This window comes from Pelodiscus sinensis, chromosome 6, assembly GCF_049634645.1.
Source record: "Pelodiscus sinensis isolate JC-2024 chromosome 6, ASM4963464v1, whole genome shotgun sequence".
NCBI lineage: Eukaryota > Metazoa > Chordata > Testudines > Trionychidae > Pelodiscus > Pelodiscus sinensis.
In genome coordinates, this window is record NC_134716.1 from 89,099,830 (window position 1) to 89,115,827 (window position 15,998).

At 41.3% G+C, this 15,998-nt stretch overlaps 1 protein-coding gene across 8 annotated transcripts in view; it reads right to left on the bottom strand.

Moving 5' to 3' along the window:
* MAST4 (microtubule associated serine/threonine kinase family member 4) overlaps window positions 1–15,998 on the bottom strand; it is a 443,735-nt gene that overhangs the window by 104,802 nt on the left and 322,935 nt on the right. For all 8 annotated transcript variants that reach the window (XM_075932353.1, XM_075932356.1, XM_075932354.1 and 5 more), the window contains one exon: window positions 3,811–3,880. In XM_075932353.1, the coding sequence (XP_075788468.1) occupies window positions 3,811–3,880 (70 nt within the window). The remainder of the gene's footprint in view (window positions 1–3,810; window positions 3,881–15,998) is intronic.

A 15,998-nucleotide genomic window follows, 5' to 3' on the forward strand; every position in this document is an offset into this window, starting at 1 on the left:
ATTTTTTCGGTTCATTTATTAACAATGAACAAACACAGAACACACTGAAAAAATTTTGAACATCTGTCCGCCTTTGTACTTTTCTCTCAAGTATTAATGAGCATCCTTCCAATAAATGAACAATTCCAAAAGGAAGCTTGTTTCTTTTAGCTCATATATATATGAATTATATTTGTTTAGTATAGAAAAAACTGAAAGATTTAAACAAGGATTTACATCCTGTATAGTACGCATCTATGTTATGCAACTGTGAGGCAAAAATAAGTTGTTTTAGCAGGTTATTTGGGTTGAACACATTTCCTCCACTAATACACACAGACCAATCCATTTTTTTGCTGTATGGTACATGAATATAACCTTGAGATACACAGCGCCTTTCCTTAATAAAATAGCATACAAGTACCATATGGATCAGAAATTCTTAGGCTGATGTTTCATATATATAATGCTATCAATCAAATTTGCCACAGAAATTAAATAAGCTGCTCTTGAAGTTCTGAAGTTATATCCTTTATTTTGATCTGCAGAATGTGCTGGAAATTATGTTTCCTAATTAACTTCTTCTCCCGATCCCTATGAATTTGTGTTAAATCAAAAAAACAGTTTGAAAGAAGCGAGTGCAAGATGTAAAGTACGGCATCCAGAATTTACTATATGGTATTTGTAAAATGTGCTGCACCATTGCTGCTGAAGCACAGTAAAACTCCTAAGGTCCAGCACCATCAGGAACCCGGAAGTGGTCCGGGCAGCCGGACCATTGGAGCTGCTCTGCCGCTAGCTTCCCCGATTCAGCCGCTGCTAAAACTGACCAGCGGCTGAATCGGAGAAGCCGGGGGCAGAGCAGCTGGAGTGCTGCCAGGTAGGTCCTGTAGCGCTGCTCCTCGGGGCTGCGGGACCAACCCAGCAGCACCCCAGGTGTCCCCGACTCAGCCGCTACTGAAACTGACAAGCGGCTGACTCCAGGAAGCCCAAGGCAGAGAACTCTGCCCCGCCTTCCTGGAATCAGCCCCTGATCAGTTTCAGCAGCGGCTGATTTGGAGATACCTGGGACAGAGCAGCTGGGGTGCTGCCGGGTTGGTCCAGTAGCGCCACTCCTTGGCGCTGTGGGACCAACCCGGCAGCCCCCCAGCTGCTCTGCCCCAGGCGTCCTGATTCAGATGCTGCTGAAACTGACCAGCGGCTGACTCCAGGAAGCCTGGGGCAGAGCAGCTGGGGGGCTGCCGGGTTGGTCCCGTAGCACCGAGGAGCGGCGCTGCGGGACCAACCCAGTAGCACCCCAGATGCTCTTTCTCCAGGCGTCCCCAAGAACAGCTGGGATGCTGCCGGGTTGGTCTCGCCGTGCCAAGGGTCAGAACTACCTGACCATCAGGCAGCACTCCAGCTGCTCTGCCGCAGGCGTTCCCGATTCAGCCGCTGCTGAAACTGACCAGCAGCTGCTGAATCAGGGACGCCTGGGGCAGAGCCGGACTATCGGAAGGGGGGCTATGAGGGGTCTGGGGTGGCATCCCCCCCACCCCACCTCAGACCCCTCAAAGCCCCCCCTTCCGATAGTCTGGCATATTTGATAATCCGGCACCCCCTGGGTCCTAAAGGTGCCGGATTATCGGAAGATTACTGTAATACAAGATTTTACATCCTAATAAAAATGACGTACAAAGTTCCAGGTAAACTCCTCAAGGTATCCGGTATTGTGAACACTTCCATTATAGAAATAAAATGTACTTTCCCTTGTATTTCAATGATAAACCATTTAATGACAGGAATTATTTCAGATACTTTTTAAATGGTGCCAAATGCTATCACAACACCCTCATCCTAACTAACGATCAATTTCTCTAAGGAGCTATTTTAGGGGATTTATAAATGTATTATAAATGTTTTATCCTTCACAGAAAGATGCTTATTTATGTGCTATTTTACAATGAAAAATGGTTCAGCTAGTTTTAAACATAGTAGATTAAACATGAATGATATTAGACTAGAAATGTAAGCCAATTAATCTACTAGTCCTTCGACTAGTCGCTTTCGCCCCCCAGGTTGCTGCCTCTAGCCGAGGCAGTAAGGACGGGGGAGCAGGAGCGGGTGCTAGGGGGAGCCAACTTAAAAGCCGATTCCCTCCAGCAATGTCTCCATGGGAGGCAGCAGAGGCAGAGAGGTAGCAGGGACCGGACTTAAGCCAAGAATCAGCTGATTCCCGGCTTGCGCCCAGTCACAGACGCTGAGCTTCTGCTTTGTAAATGTATTAAGAACTAACCTCACTGCGGCTTAGGTATGTTAAATATCGAATAATTGAAGAGTCGTGTAATCTCATGAATTCTTATTGGATAGTAGACTATTCTAAAGTCCCCGGGGATGTGGCTGGCAGCCAGTGAGCTATGGCCTCATTCCCAAGGAGCCCTCTGCCACTCTGCGCTGCCGCCTCTGTATCAGACGCAGCAGCGCGGGGTGCCAGGCAGGAGCTGATCTGCAAGGGGAGCCAATTTAAAAATCAGGTCCCCTTGTGGACTGGCTGCCTGTCGCCCTGTGCTGCTGCCTCTCATAAAGAGGAAGGAGTGCAGGGTGGCAGTAGTCGCAGTCTAGGGAGAGTCTGAGTTCCAAGACCCAACGTGAACTGGAACTGAGCCGGGCTGCCTGCCTGCCCAACAACCTCCTAATACACTTTAAATGCAGAGCTGCAGCGGGAGTAGGTCCCGGATGCAGCATGAACCAGGACTGAGCCACGTTGCTGGCCAGCCTGCTAAAAAATTTACTTGAGGGAGATGGGGAAGGAAATGCGTCTATAGCATTAACCTGTAAGCTAGAGTATCGGTTAATTGACTAGACTATTACATCCCTACTGTGCCTCTGCAGTTTCTCTCGCTTTTCAACTGGTCAATAGAAATTCCATCGACTAGTCGCTTAGTTGATTAATCTAAATTTTACATCCCTATATCAGACACTAGTTATATTCCTCTATGAATTTCAAAACAGATTCCTATGAAACACCAGAAGTGAGAGTTGACCCACAAAACATATGTACAAATTAAGCTCTCTCCCCTGGCTTGAGCAAAGAGCCAAAGCCATTTTCATACATTAAGTGTGAGACTTATCCTTCCCTGACAATCTGTTTATCTGAAAATTCTGAAATAAAACAAAGTTGCACCAAAGAATGTTCTCTCTCTGATGAATGAAGCAGTTAATACTTAATGCATCATTTAAACAGCCATCCAATGTCATTTATTTTGCAGACACTCTTGGGTCAAGATATAAACCCTTCCAACCCTTCTAGCCTTAATGTTAATGAACATATTATCTGAAGTAAGCACAGGAGATTTTTGGAACTATGCTGGCATGAATAGGCAGTGTCCTGTGACGAGTTATTTACTCAGTTTATGGTTAATTAATTAATAATTTACTTCAAAACTATATCAACATGAATTAGTTAATTCTCAACACACCTGTAAGTCAGGTAATTATCTTAATTATAAGCAGTTTCCTTGTCTGCATGTTTGTGACTGAAGCTTTACTACTAAATGTCTCCGTTTTTACAGGATATGAATCTAACCAACTGTATGAGTCCTATTGGAATTAAATACACAATGATAATAATTCAACTGAAGATACATATTAGCAAAACTTAAATTTTAAAACTTATTTTTAAAAGGCACATTTGCATTTTATCAATCACTCAGTGTAGTTTTGTACTGTTAAAGAAGTAAAATAGTTAAATCAAGTACTTCTGAATTATCAAGATTTCCACGTGTTTTGTCCCTCTGTGCATAGCAACATTTCATCCATACAAAATGTGATTTATGCATAGCAAACTCCTACCTTCGTGCAAAAGAAAAATGAGCTGAGGCACTGGGAGAGAAATTTCGAGGGCTATCTTGAGGACTGCTTCCTGTTGTGGGGACAAAAATAAAGGAGAAAAAGAAGTCAAAAACAAAGTCAATAACTTACATTTCTAGACAGCCTAAAATGAATCCTTAGTCTGTATGGTTTCTGAAAGAATTGGACTCCTAAAATAAACTTTTATTAAAAATACATTTCAATCAAAGACTCATTAGTAATGAATAGGGATGTTAACTAATGTGTATTTGTGTAAATGTATAACCACTGGAATTTTTAGTGGTTACACCTTTACATGCAGGGAGCACATTTACACACAGAGGCAGAAGTGGGGGGAGGAGGGAGAGGAGAGGAGGGGAGAGGCAGATCCACAGGAGCTAGTTTCCCTCCTCCTCCTTCCCTGTCCTGCCTCTGATACAGAGGCAGCAAGGGAGGGGTCCATGTAGGATAAACCAATAAGCTCAGGTTTATTTGGTTAATTGTGTAAATGACTACACACTAACATCCCTAGTAATGAAGATTGAATTTAATGTCTGATAAATCCAATTCACTCCATTTTCAGAGGCAGAAATCAATACATACAACTTACAGGAATAATATTTAGTTTGCAAGAAATACAGCTTGAAAATTGGAAACAGGCTATTTGGAAGGTAATAAATTGATAGAGAATAGCCAGCATGGGTTTGTGAAGAACAAGTCATGCCAAACTAATCTGATAGCTTTCTTTGATAAGATAACGAGCCTTGTGGATAAGGGAGAAGCGGTGGATGTCATATACCTAGACTTTAGTAAGGCATTTGATACGGTCTTGCATGATATTCTTATTGATAAACTAGGCAAATATAACTTAGATAGGGCCACGATAAGGTGGGTGCATAATTGGCTGGATAACCGTAGTCAGAGAGTTGTTGTTAACGGTTCTAAATCCTGCTGGAAAGGGATAACAAGTGGAGTTCCTCAAGGGTCTGTTTTGGGACCCGTACTGTTCAATATCTTCATCAATGATGTAGATATTGGGATAGAGAGTACGCTTATTAAGTTTGCAGATGATACCAAACTGGGTGGGGTTGCAACTTCTTTGGAGGATAGGGACATAATTCAAAATGACCTTAGCAAGTTAGAGAAATAGTCAGAGGTAAACAGGATGAGGTTTAATAAAGAGAAATGCAAAGTGCTCCACTTAGGAAGGAACAATCAGTTCCATACATACAAGATGGGAAGCGACTGTCTAGGAAGGAGCATGGCGGAAAGGGATCTAGGGGTCATAGTGGACCACAAGTTGAAAATGAGTCAACAGTGTGATGCTGTTGCAAAAAAAGCAAATATGATTCTAGGTTGTGTCAACAGGTGTGTTGTAAGCAAAACTCGTGAAGTCATTCTGCCGCTCTACTCTGCACTAGTTAGGCCTCAGCTGGAGTACTGTGTCCAGTTCTGGGCGCCACATTTCAAGAAAGATGTGGAGAAATTGGAAAGGGTACAGAGAAGAGCGACAAGAATGATTAAAGGTTTAGAGAACATGACCTATGAAGCCAGGCTTCATGAACTGGGCTTGTTTAGTTTGGAAAAAAGAAGATTAAGGGGGGACATGATAGCGGTTTTCAAATATCTAAAAGGGTGTCACAAGGAGGAAGGAGAAAATTTGTTCCTCTTGGTTTCTGAGGACAGGACAAGGAGTGGCTGAGGACAAGGCTTAAAGTGCAGCAGGGGAGGTTTAGATTGGACATTAGGAAAAAATTCCTAACTGTCAGGGTGGTCAAATATTGGAATAAATTGCCAAGGGAGGTGGTGGAATCTCCCTCTCTGGAGATATTTAAGAACAGGTTAGATAGACATCTGTCAGGGATGATGTAGACGGAGCTTGATCCTGCCTTGAGGGCGGGGGGCTGGACTCGATGACCTCTCGAGGTCCCTTCCAGTCCTATTATTCTATGATTCTATTATTCTATTTTTAAAGTCACTATTAACACTTGAAAACCCAGAAAATGACTGGCATAAGAGTTGGTCCTTACACATATTTTCTCTATAGTTTTTTTTTCTTGCCAACTGTACTGTGAATTCCTATATCTCTCTAAAAACCAGTAACTACACAAAACAAATGGGATGGAAAAATTTCCCCTGGTCTGGATAGACCAAAGGCCTGCTTACAGAGAAAAACTCCTTAAGTGACGTGCAGAAGTGATTGCACATTGTGAATAGGACATCTCCTTTGGGGACTTGCTACTTTCTCATATTAGACCATGCAACCTGCTGCTGATCAGAGAGAAAACTGAATGGCAGCTGTTAAGGGGAAGTTCACCAGGGCTCTAGTTTGCCTTGGCCACTCAGCATGTGTAATTAGACCATGTGGCTTGTCAAAAGGAGAAATGTAAAGGTGACACGTGCAAAAAATGTTTTTAAAGCAGTATTGTTCTATGAGATAAATGTATATCCCATATATAAACCGATCCCGCACATTTAAAGAACAAGTGGAAAAGCAACTACTGTGTTTACTGTATTGTTGGACACCGAATGAAATCTTCAACTTTACTTAGGAGGAAGGAGAGAAAGACTTCTATGTATATATTCAAAGCAAATGTTTAAAGAGGAAGAATTACTATCCATGTTCAAAAGAAAAACTTAATCCAACAGAGAAGCTCTCAATGGCTTCCAGTGTGCTAGATTTCTACTGAAATTTTTCAATCAACCTAACATTGCACCTTTTATAGTGATGTCTTCAACAAATGCCTTTAGTTTTTATGGAAGAGTATAATAAGACATTCAGATAGTAAACGCTGTGAAACCCATTCTATTTCGGAAGTAGAATCAGGACGCATTTTCAGCTGCACTGAAATCACATCTTTGCATCTGTTCTCCCCTGGGCCCCAGAAGACAGGAATTACGCTTTAGCTGGCCAGAACCCCTGATTCTTTTTGTCCATTTATCTATCACAACTGAATTAAGTTTTCAGCTTTCTCCCCTCCCCCAGTACAACAGCTTCTTCATTACTCTTCATATACCTCTGGGGGTCTTGATAATTTCAAGGTGGCAGGGATTTTTGTTCCCTGAGGGAAAAAAAACATCTAAAACCAGACATTGTGGCACAGATTTTGATCTTTGTTTGGGGACTAGCACAATTTATTCTTGTCCTGCATGAACTGCAAACACCAAATTACTGGGAGCAACAGTTCATTTAATTTAACAGCTCCTAACTGGATTCCTCTTGCTACTAGCATAGCTTATTAAATAAAGATAAGCTTTAAAAAAAAAACATGTGCAGATAAAATGTGGCCACACATTCCAGATATCACACAAAAAAGGGAGGGGAGCTGTGTCTGAGAAAACAGTGGGCTAGATGAATGAGAAGACAAAGAATCTGTCTCAGCATTTTACAGAGAACAGAAATAGGTCATTTAAAAAATAAAGATTATAGATGATAAACACGTTCTGATAGCAAAGGGTTTGAAATATCAGCACATAAGATTGTTATATAAATCTAGACTGCTGTTTCCATAACTATTTAAGTACCTCATACTTATATTTGTTTACATTACACCTCAGCAGCACGTTTAACTGTCCATCAGTCATTTATTCAAAGCATATTCTTATTTTTTCATGAAAATAGTGTATTTTTCCACCATAGCTTGTTTTTCAAAATATTACTATTGCAGAACCTCTACCTACCTCTTTAGCATCACCTGGAGTAGCAGAGAACTACCAACTTATTACAGGTAAGATTCAATGATTCCTCTTCATACAAGAGAAGGATCAAACTTAACTAAATCATGGGGGTTATCTAGAGATGTCTGAGTAACAAAAAATTCAAACAGACAAGATTGCAAATAGGGAAGAACACCCTCTCCTGTTAGTGACTGGGGTGACTGGTACTGCTGCTGTGTTTTGAAGGTGTGGTATTTCCAGAAAAGCAAGACAGATTAGAACCAGAGTCCTATACGTGACCTTCATCCCTCACAACATTCATCCACCCATCTGCAAGTAAATACCTGAGAGGCTTTCAAATGAAAGCCAGTGCCAGTGAATTCTCTGCCCATATGTGCAGTGCTAGCTTATTATTCAAATCCTGCTGTTCCCAGGGATTTGTTGGCTGTTGTACGTTTTAGTCTTAGGTTATTTTATATACTTCTGAGATTACTGCTGCTGTTTCGGACCTGACAAAATAAGCCTGACTGGTGGCCAGGCATTAGGTAGGTAATTAACACTATCATCTCCAGGGACAAGTAACAGAGTGACAGAGTGAATAGGTAATCAACATACCAAAACAATACTTTATTTAATGGCAATACACTTAGGGTGCCTCATTCTCTCAACATTTATGGTTAAGAAAGCTATATCCAGATTAATAAAACTGTTTGATTTATTTGTAATTAACTTCAAGAAATCCTGTGTCTTCACCACAGAGGGAAGAATTGCAAATCTTTCGGAAAGACATATGTTGCACTCACTATAGATTATTAATGCATTTTTAATAGCTGCCTACTTACGAAATAAAGAGTTTCTGATGCAATGACTTTCTATTAGCACTGAGGGAATTGGAGATTAATGATAATTGCGATTATAAACTTCTGGTGGATCAGAACATTAGCCCCACTAAGAAGCCTTGTCGTCATGTGATGATCTTAAATGACTCTCAGCATTTTAACACCACAGCACCATAACATAACAACAGGTCTAATATGTATTTATATTGAGTTTACAGTCTAGCTATACAGTCATGAAATCCTGGCATAAAGCAGACAAGATCCAAGAAGCCACGGAAGGTTGCAGGTCTGTATTTTGTAATGTACCCAACAAGGCTAGTCCGTGAAACACACAGCTGGGCAAGCAGAATCATTTTCAGACAGTTATCCAGGTGCTTTCCATTGAGATTTGTGCAGCGGAAGAAGAGCTCGAGTTTTTTAAATAACTGAATTAGCCATGGTACCCGCAGATGACTGTTCCCAGTTAAAATCCAGATAGGGGAAATACTATATATTTTGCTAAATGTGTTTATGGTTGGCAGTAATTTTGCTTCTTGGATATTCCTTGTTTGTAGTCTAGATGCCAATGCAATCTCTTCACAGGTTTAGCAGTTTGCTTGATGCCATTAGAGATTAACAATGGACAGATATGCCTCTACAGAAGTAAGTGAAGAGTTAGGAGCACACGGAAAAAATTCTGTATCTATAAAGCACATTTGTTATTATTTTCTCCAAATTGGAATTAGATGTAATGATTACTGACACAGAGAGACAGGTGAGTCCTCCACTAACAGGAAATTCAGTGATGATACCATTCAACGTACAACTAGCATTGGAGACAGCAGTGGTTTCATAAAAAGAAAGTAAATATAGTTAAGCATCGGATGCTATCTCTTGCAAAACACAAAGCACGGGCATACTAGAGGCATACTCTGCAAAAGGTGACCAACTTAACTAACTCCTTTTAAAAAAAAGAAGTGGTTACAATTTTTAACTTATTTAGATCATAATGTTGGGTCACTTGAATCAGCAATTTATCATTTAAAACATTTCCCCCCTACTCCCCATATACATTATCCCTAAGGCATTACAAGGTCCACTCCTTCATAAAGTAAAATGAGTAAAAAAAATCTTTCTGGCTACAGTTAGGAACTGCCATTACTGTGGCAATAGTTAAAATTATCAAACAAAATAAATGTGTATTGTTTTCTTTCTGTAGATATCATTCTTTTAAAATACATTGGGTTTAGCTCCCTGACTTTTCTGCCACATCTTCGTATGTTACTGAAAATTAACTCATTGCTCTTTTCATTAATTCACAAATCTGATCATTTTACAACTCAATTTTAAACACAGATATAAGCCTTTTTTTTTGCAAAAATTACATGCTTAGTGTGCTTCACCATAATTAAGAAAACTAAGCTACATTTGTTAAAAAATAAAACACCACAGCCCACAATTTATAAAATTGGATGCCTGAAGTTAGGCATCTAAGTCCGGTATTTAGGCAACAAAATTGAAGTGACTTGATTTTTAGGGGGACTGGAATACTCACAGCAAGGAATATGGGGACTTCTGAAAATCAAGCCATTTTAAATTGGAATGCCTACCTTCACACCTACCTACATTGGGAAATTAAGTCAGAAGTACATTTTGAGACAATATCCTTGATTTTAAATGCCTTAGTTTGATCACAAAATCGCAGAATTCAGCTAGGCCCCCAGTTTGAATTAACAAAGTTTTACTGTTTCATCTCATTTTCTGTTTAGAAATGTGAAACATTAGCTTCTTGAAAGAGTTTTGAAATGACAAGACCCTGTGTGAGGATCTAGGGATGCATCTGCACAATTTCTGAATTGTGCCTAGCGATGTGAGGTATTACTCTGAGAACTGCTGTATCATGAATGCTTCTCATCACCACCGTATCTAGCTGCCTGAAATCATGTCCTCCTGAGACTGAGGACAATGGGAAAGTACTTAACTTTAAACAACAGGGCTTTGACCACAGTTCTTATGCAAAAGCAGGAGGAGAGCAATGGAAAATTATTAAAGCACAGAACAAAGAAAGCCAGGTATTGGATGGGAGGCACAAAGTAGGGAGAGGAACAGGAAAATTGGGGCATAAGAGAGGATTCAGGAGAGAAAAGGAAAGACTCCACGAAGGAGCAGCCCAGTGCAAAGTGCCTACCGGTGGCCCTGAACCATGATAGTCCTTCCAAGGTCCATCAAAAGAGGGGAAAGATCATTAGATGCAGTTAGGATATTTATCATTTTCTGTATCATCTTTACTCTCTTGTGCTTTATAAGATCAAGAGCTATAATGTGTTCAAAACTCTGTGCAAAGTGTCTCTGTATTATATGCTTCAGAATTACCAAGTGCCTCCTGAGACTCTTAAACAGTAAACCAGAAGAGTCTCTCACCGAGTTCTGGGAGGGGAAAAGATGTGTTTCAGTAGGAGTAAAAGGGCGGGGTGGGTCGGAGCACAGAACCAGGAGCAAGATAGCATAACAGTGGGTTCCAGCTCTCAGGGAGTCAGGCATGGAATCTGCACCCTGAGAGTGTGCCTAGGGACCACAAAACTGAGGCAACCTCTGCTCAGGCCCCAGAGACTTGCAATATCCAGGGACCCAATGGCTGGATCCTTCACAGAAGTCCCACTAGGGGGCCTTCACTAGGATCTGACACACCCTGATACTAGCACTGAGTGCTGGTGCCAAGAAAGGGTAATACTTCAAGATCATCAATCAGCACTAGTGACATGCTACTTGCATAGTGTTAGAGAAAATTAAAATGAAAAGCTATTGGAATCTCTCTGTGTTGCTGGCTAGATAAAATACCATAAGCAAAGGGAGAAGTACAAAGTAGAAATCAACTTCCTTCATTATTCCTGACATTCACCAATCTTTACTCAACATCATGCTGATATGAGACATTTAGCGAAAGTAATAAGAAAGGGTCAATGAAAAGCTAAAACATTCTCAAGAATCCATTTACGAGACATCTCAGAAGAGTGTGTGTCAATGCTGTAGCATTCTGCAAAATTGTACCCAAACTCCAATCTGACTACATCCTTAACTGCCTCACAAATACTAAAAAAGTGACCTGGTTATAGTTTGTCCCCCCTCAAATTCCATGTGTGTGTGTGTGTGATCTAACCTACTGCCTGGTTGACCATTTCCTTGAAAGCCTTAGGCGTCAAGTTGACTTCTGTGTAAGAGCACTGCATTTTTCAAAAATATGTATCTAAAAATTTGTCAATGGTTAGAATGGATGGAAAACAGTTACAATGTCCTACAAAAAATTCAATTTAAAAAGCTAATTACCATTTTGTTTCAGGACAAACCTGAGATGTTTTGAGATACTTTGGGGGGGAGAGAGGGAGCAAAGGGGAAAGAGACGAGCCATTAACTCCGTGGTTAGAACACTCAGGTCTCCCACATCACGAGTACCCTAACCCGAGGTCTGACTTATTACCCAGATCAGTGATCTCTGCACAGCTGCCCATGTATCTTCACAGAAGGCAACAAATTGGTGGACATGCAACAGAAGTTCTGTATCTGCTGTGCACTTAGGCTACGGCTACACTGTAGCCTTCTTCCAGAAAAGCTTATGCAAATGAAGCGTGGTGTGGAATATCACCATGCTTCATTTGCATAATTACTTAGCAGCCATTTTTGCCCAAGAGGCTTTTACACAAAAAGGAGTTGTGTAGATGGGCTCTATTTTGAGCAAAAAACCATTCTTGCGCAAAAACTAATGAATTATGCAAATGAAGCATGCCGATATTCCATGCCGTGCTTCATTTGCATAAGGTTTCCAGAAGAAGGCTACAGTGTAGGTGTAGCATTAGACTTTGCTCTTTGTTTCCTTCAGTCCCACACACACCCACTCCAGCCTCCTCTCCGACTCAAATTTAAGGCTATTGAGAGACCCGATGGGCAGAATCCCCTGGGATCCTAACATGAAGGGGAAAGGAGTCCAGGACAGCTGGCAGTATTTTAAAGAAGCCTTACTGGAGGCACAGAAAGAAACCATCCCGATGCATAGCAAGAAAGGCAAATGTGGTAGGAGACCGGACTGGCTTACAGTGGAAATCCTTGGTGAACTTAAGCACAAAAAGGAAGCTTACAAAAAGTGGAAACTTGGACAAATGTATAGCTTGAGAATGCTGGGGGGTTATCAGGAAGGCGAAAGTGCAATTGGAATTGTGACTGGCAAAGGATGTGAAGGATAACAAGAAAGGTTTCTACAGGCATGTTAACAAAAAGAAGGTGATCAGAGAGGGTGTGGGACCCCTACTGGATGAAGGAGGTAACCTAGTGACAGATGTTGTGGAGAAAGCTGAAGTACTCAATGCTTTCTTTGCCTCTGTATTCACGGACAAGGTCAGCTCCCGGACTAATGCGCTAAGTGACGCAAGATGGGATGAAGATGGACAGCCCTTGGTGGGTAAAGAACAGGTTAGGAACTATTTAGAAAAACTAAACGTACACAAATCCATGGGTCTGGACTTAATGCATCCGAGGGTACTGAGGGAGTTGGTAAATGTCACTAAGGAGCCTTTGGCCATTAATCTTTGAAAAGTCGTGGAGATCGGGAGAGAACCCGGATGACTGGAAAAAGTCAAATGTAGCGCCCATCTTCAAAAAAGGGAAGAAGGACGATCCAGGGAACTATAGGCCGGTCAGTCTTACCTCGGTTCCTGGAAAAATCATGGAAGGGATCCTCAAGGAATCCATTTTGAGGCACTTGGAAGAGAGGAAAGTGATCAGGAATAGTCAGCATGGATTCACCAAGGGCAAGTCATGCCTGACCAATCTGATTAGCTTCTATGATGAGGTAACTGGCTCTGTGGATATGGGAAACTCAGTGGATGTGATGTACCTCAACTTTAGCAGGTTTTTGATACAGTCTCCCACAATATTCTTGCCAGCAAGTTTAGGGAATGTGGATTGGATAAATGGACGGTAAGATGGATAGAAAGATGTCTACAAGTCCGGGCCCAGCGGGCTGTGATCAACGACTCGATGTCAGGATGGTGGTCAGTTTCTAGTGGAGTGCCCCAAGGTTCGTTTCTAGGACCGGTTTTGTTCAGTATCTTTATTCATGACCTGGATATGGGGATGGATTGCATCGTCAGCAAGTTTGCAGATGACACTAAGCTAGGGGGAAAGGTAGATAAGCTTGAGGGAAGAGATAGGGTCCAGAGTGACTTAGACAAATTGGAGGATTCGGCCACAAGAAACCTGATGAGGTTCAACAAGGACAAGGGCAGAGTCCTGCACTTGGGACGGAAGAATCCCAAGCATTGTTACAGGCTGAGGACCAACCAGCTAAGTAGTAGTTCTGCAGAAAAAGACCTGGGGCTTACAATGGATGAGAAGCTGGAAATGAGTCAACAGTGTGGCCTTGTAGCAAAGAAGGCTAATGGCATATTTGGGTGCATTAGGAGGAGCATTGCCAGCAGATCCAGAGATGTGATGATTCCCCTTTATTCGGCTCTGGTGAAGCCACATCTGGAGTAGTGTGTCCAGTTCTGGGCCCCCCACTACAAAAAGGATGTGGACGCATTGGAGAGGGTCCAGTGGAGGGCAACCAAAATGATTAGGGGGCTGGAGCATATGACCTATGAGGAGAGGCTGAGAAAGTTGGGTCTGTTTAGTCTGCAGAAGCGAAGAGTGAGGGGGGATTTGATAGCAACCTTCAACTTCCTGAAGGGAGGTTCCAAAGAGGATAGAGAAAGGCTGTTCTCAGTAGTGACAGATGGCAGAACAAGGAGCAATGGTCTCAAGTTGCGGTGGGAGAGGTCTAGGTTGGATATTAGGAAAAACTATTTCACTAGGAGAGTGGTGAAGCACCGGAATGGGTTACCTAGAGAAGTAGTGGAGTCTCCATCCCTAGAGGTGTTTAAGTCTCGGCTTGACAAAGCCCTGGCTGGGTTGATTTAGTTGGGATTGGTCCTGCCTAGAGCAGGGAGCTTGTCTTGTTAACCTTCTGAGGTCTCTTCCAGCTTTATGGTTCTATGATTCTAATGCTATGATAAGATATTACTGCAGTACCCAAGGTTGCTCCTGTCTCCCATTAGTTATCAATACATCTGGCTAATCTTTGGCTATTGTCACTCATCCAGTAATATCCATGTGCCCTGCAATGCTACTGCTTCATTAAGCTGTTTGTTCCTTCTTCACTCACTTCTCTTTCTCTCTACTTTTTATTCCTGGAAGAAATCTGCACCAAAATATGAAAAATTCTGCATATTTTATATGCCAAAATGAAACAATATAATTATGCCAAATTTGATTATTTTGGGAATTTATTTCAAAATATGCAGCAGCAAGTAATGTCTCTACAGATATAAACACCAAAAAAGATTCCCTAGGAATCGAGAGTTAAACTGTGATAACCCAGTTCTATTTCTGCTTGAAAGAAAAACCCAAATACAACAAAAAGGCTCTGCAATAATACTCAGAAGCAGCTTAAACCTTCCTCCTTTTGTTTCATCTGCATCACAGAAAGATGTACTTCCAAGCAATCATGAATTAGGGACGAAAACAATAAATATAGAGCATCTCATCTTCAAGTAATTTTAGAAGGTGTTTATTCAGTACAGCAGATTTTAAAGCCACCATTCACATCAGGGACAATTCAGATAAGCCATAAATCCCAGTATACCAAGGACTTTTCTATACTGAAATTTCCCCCTGAATCCAGCCATCAGAGATCAGCTACTTGTGTAGCTTCACTGCACCAGTGTCAACTTCCGGTATAGACAAGCAAAACCAGGATTCGCACTGGTGCAGCCTATTTCTATCTAAAACTAGGGCAAATCACAGCTTTCATGATCTACAATAGAAGCCTGAACAGGGGCAACTATATCAATATCTGGAATTATGGCAAATCTGTAATACAAACAAGGCCCCAAACTGCAAAAACAGGCAGCAAATATGTTAACTCTGGGGGTGAAATATATGAGAACATTAATAGATTCCAACAGATCATGGGGAACTAGAATAGATATTGTGACAAGTAGCCATAAGCTCCTGAAGGAGTTGCATATATTATTTAATGCGGGGGATGCCAAGTGGTTTAAAGCTCACGTTTGATCTACTTAATAATAATCAATACTAATATTTTTAATTTTAAAAGCAACTTCTCAACAGCCATATGACATCAATATTATTGTACCTATTTTAGAGATTGAGTAGCTGCAAAAGAGAGAGTAAATTATTTGGCAAAAGCCACAGATGGTTATCAGTCACAAATGTCTGATGTTTACTCATGACTTTCAGATTTTGCTCAAGCCAGTTGACTGTGCCCACTTTTTAAATGACTGCAGAGCAGTATGAAATGAGTCAGAGTCTAAGCACTGATTTATTTGTTTTTTAAAAAATGAACCAATGCTGAGTTTGAAGTTTCACCAGTCCCTGCCCTCATGAACCATTACAAAAACTCAAGCTCTTTTTACTGGTTCTGAAATGGCATTACATAAACATTTTTGTTCCTATAGCTACATTGGGCTGCCCACAATTGTGAGGACAGGCATATTTCTCACAGCATTGCTGGTCAGAGGCATGAGACAGCCTACTAATGTCTTACTGACTGAACCTACCAATGTCCTTTTAAAAATGAAGATGAAACCCATCTTTCAGCTCTCTCCTTCAACTTATAAGTTCTCAAATAGCTCTCCATAGCCACACTTTAACTATCTTTGACAG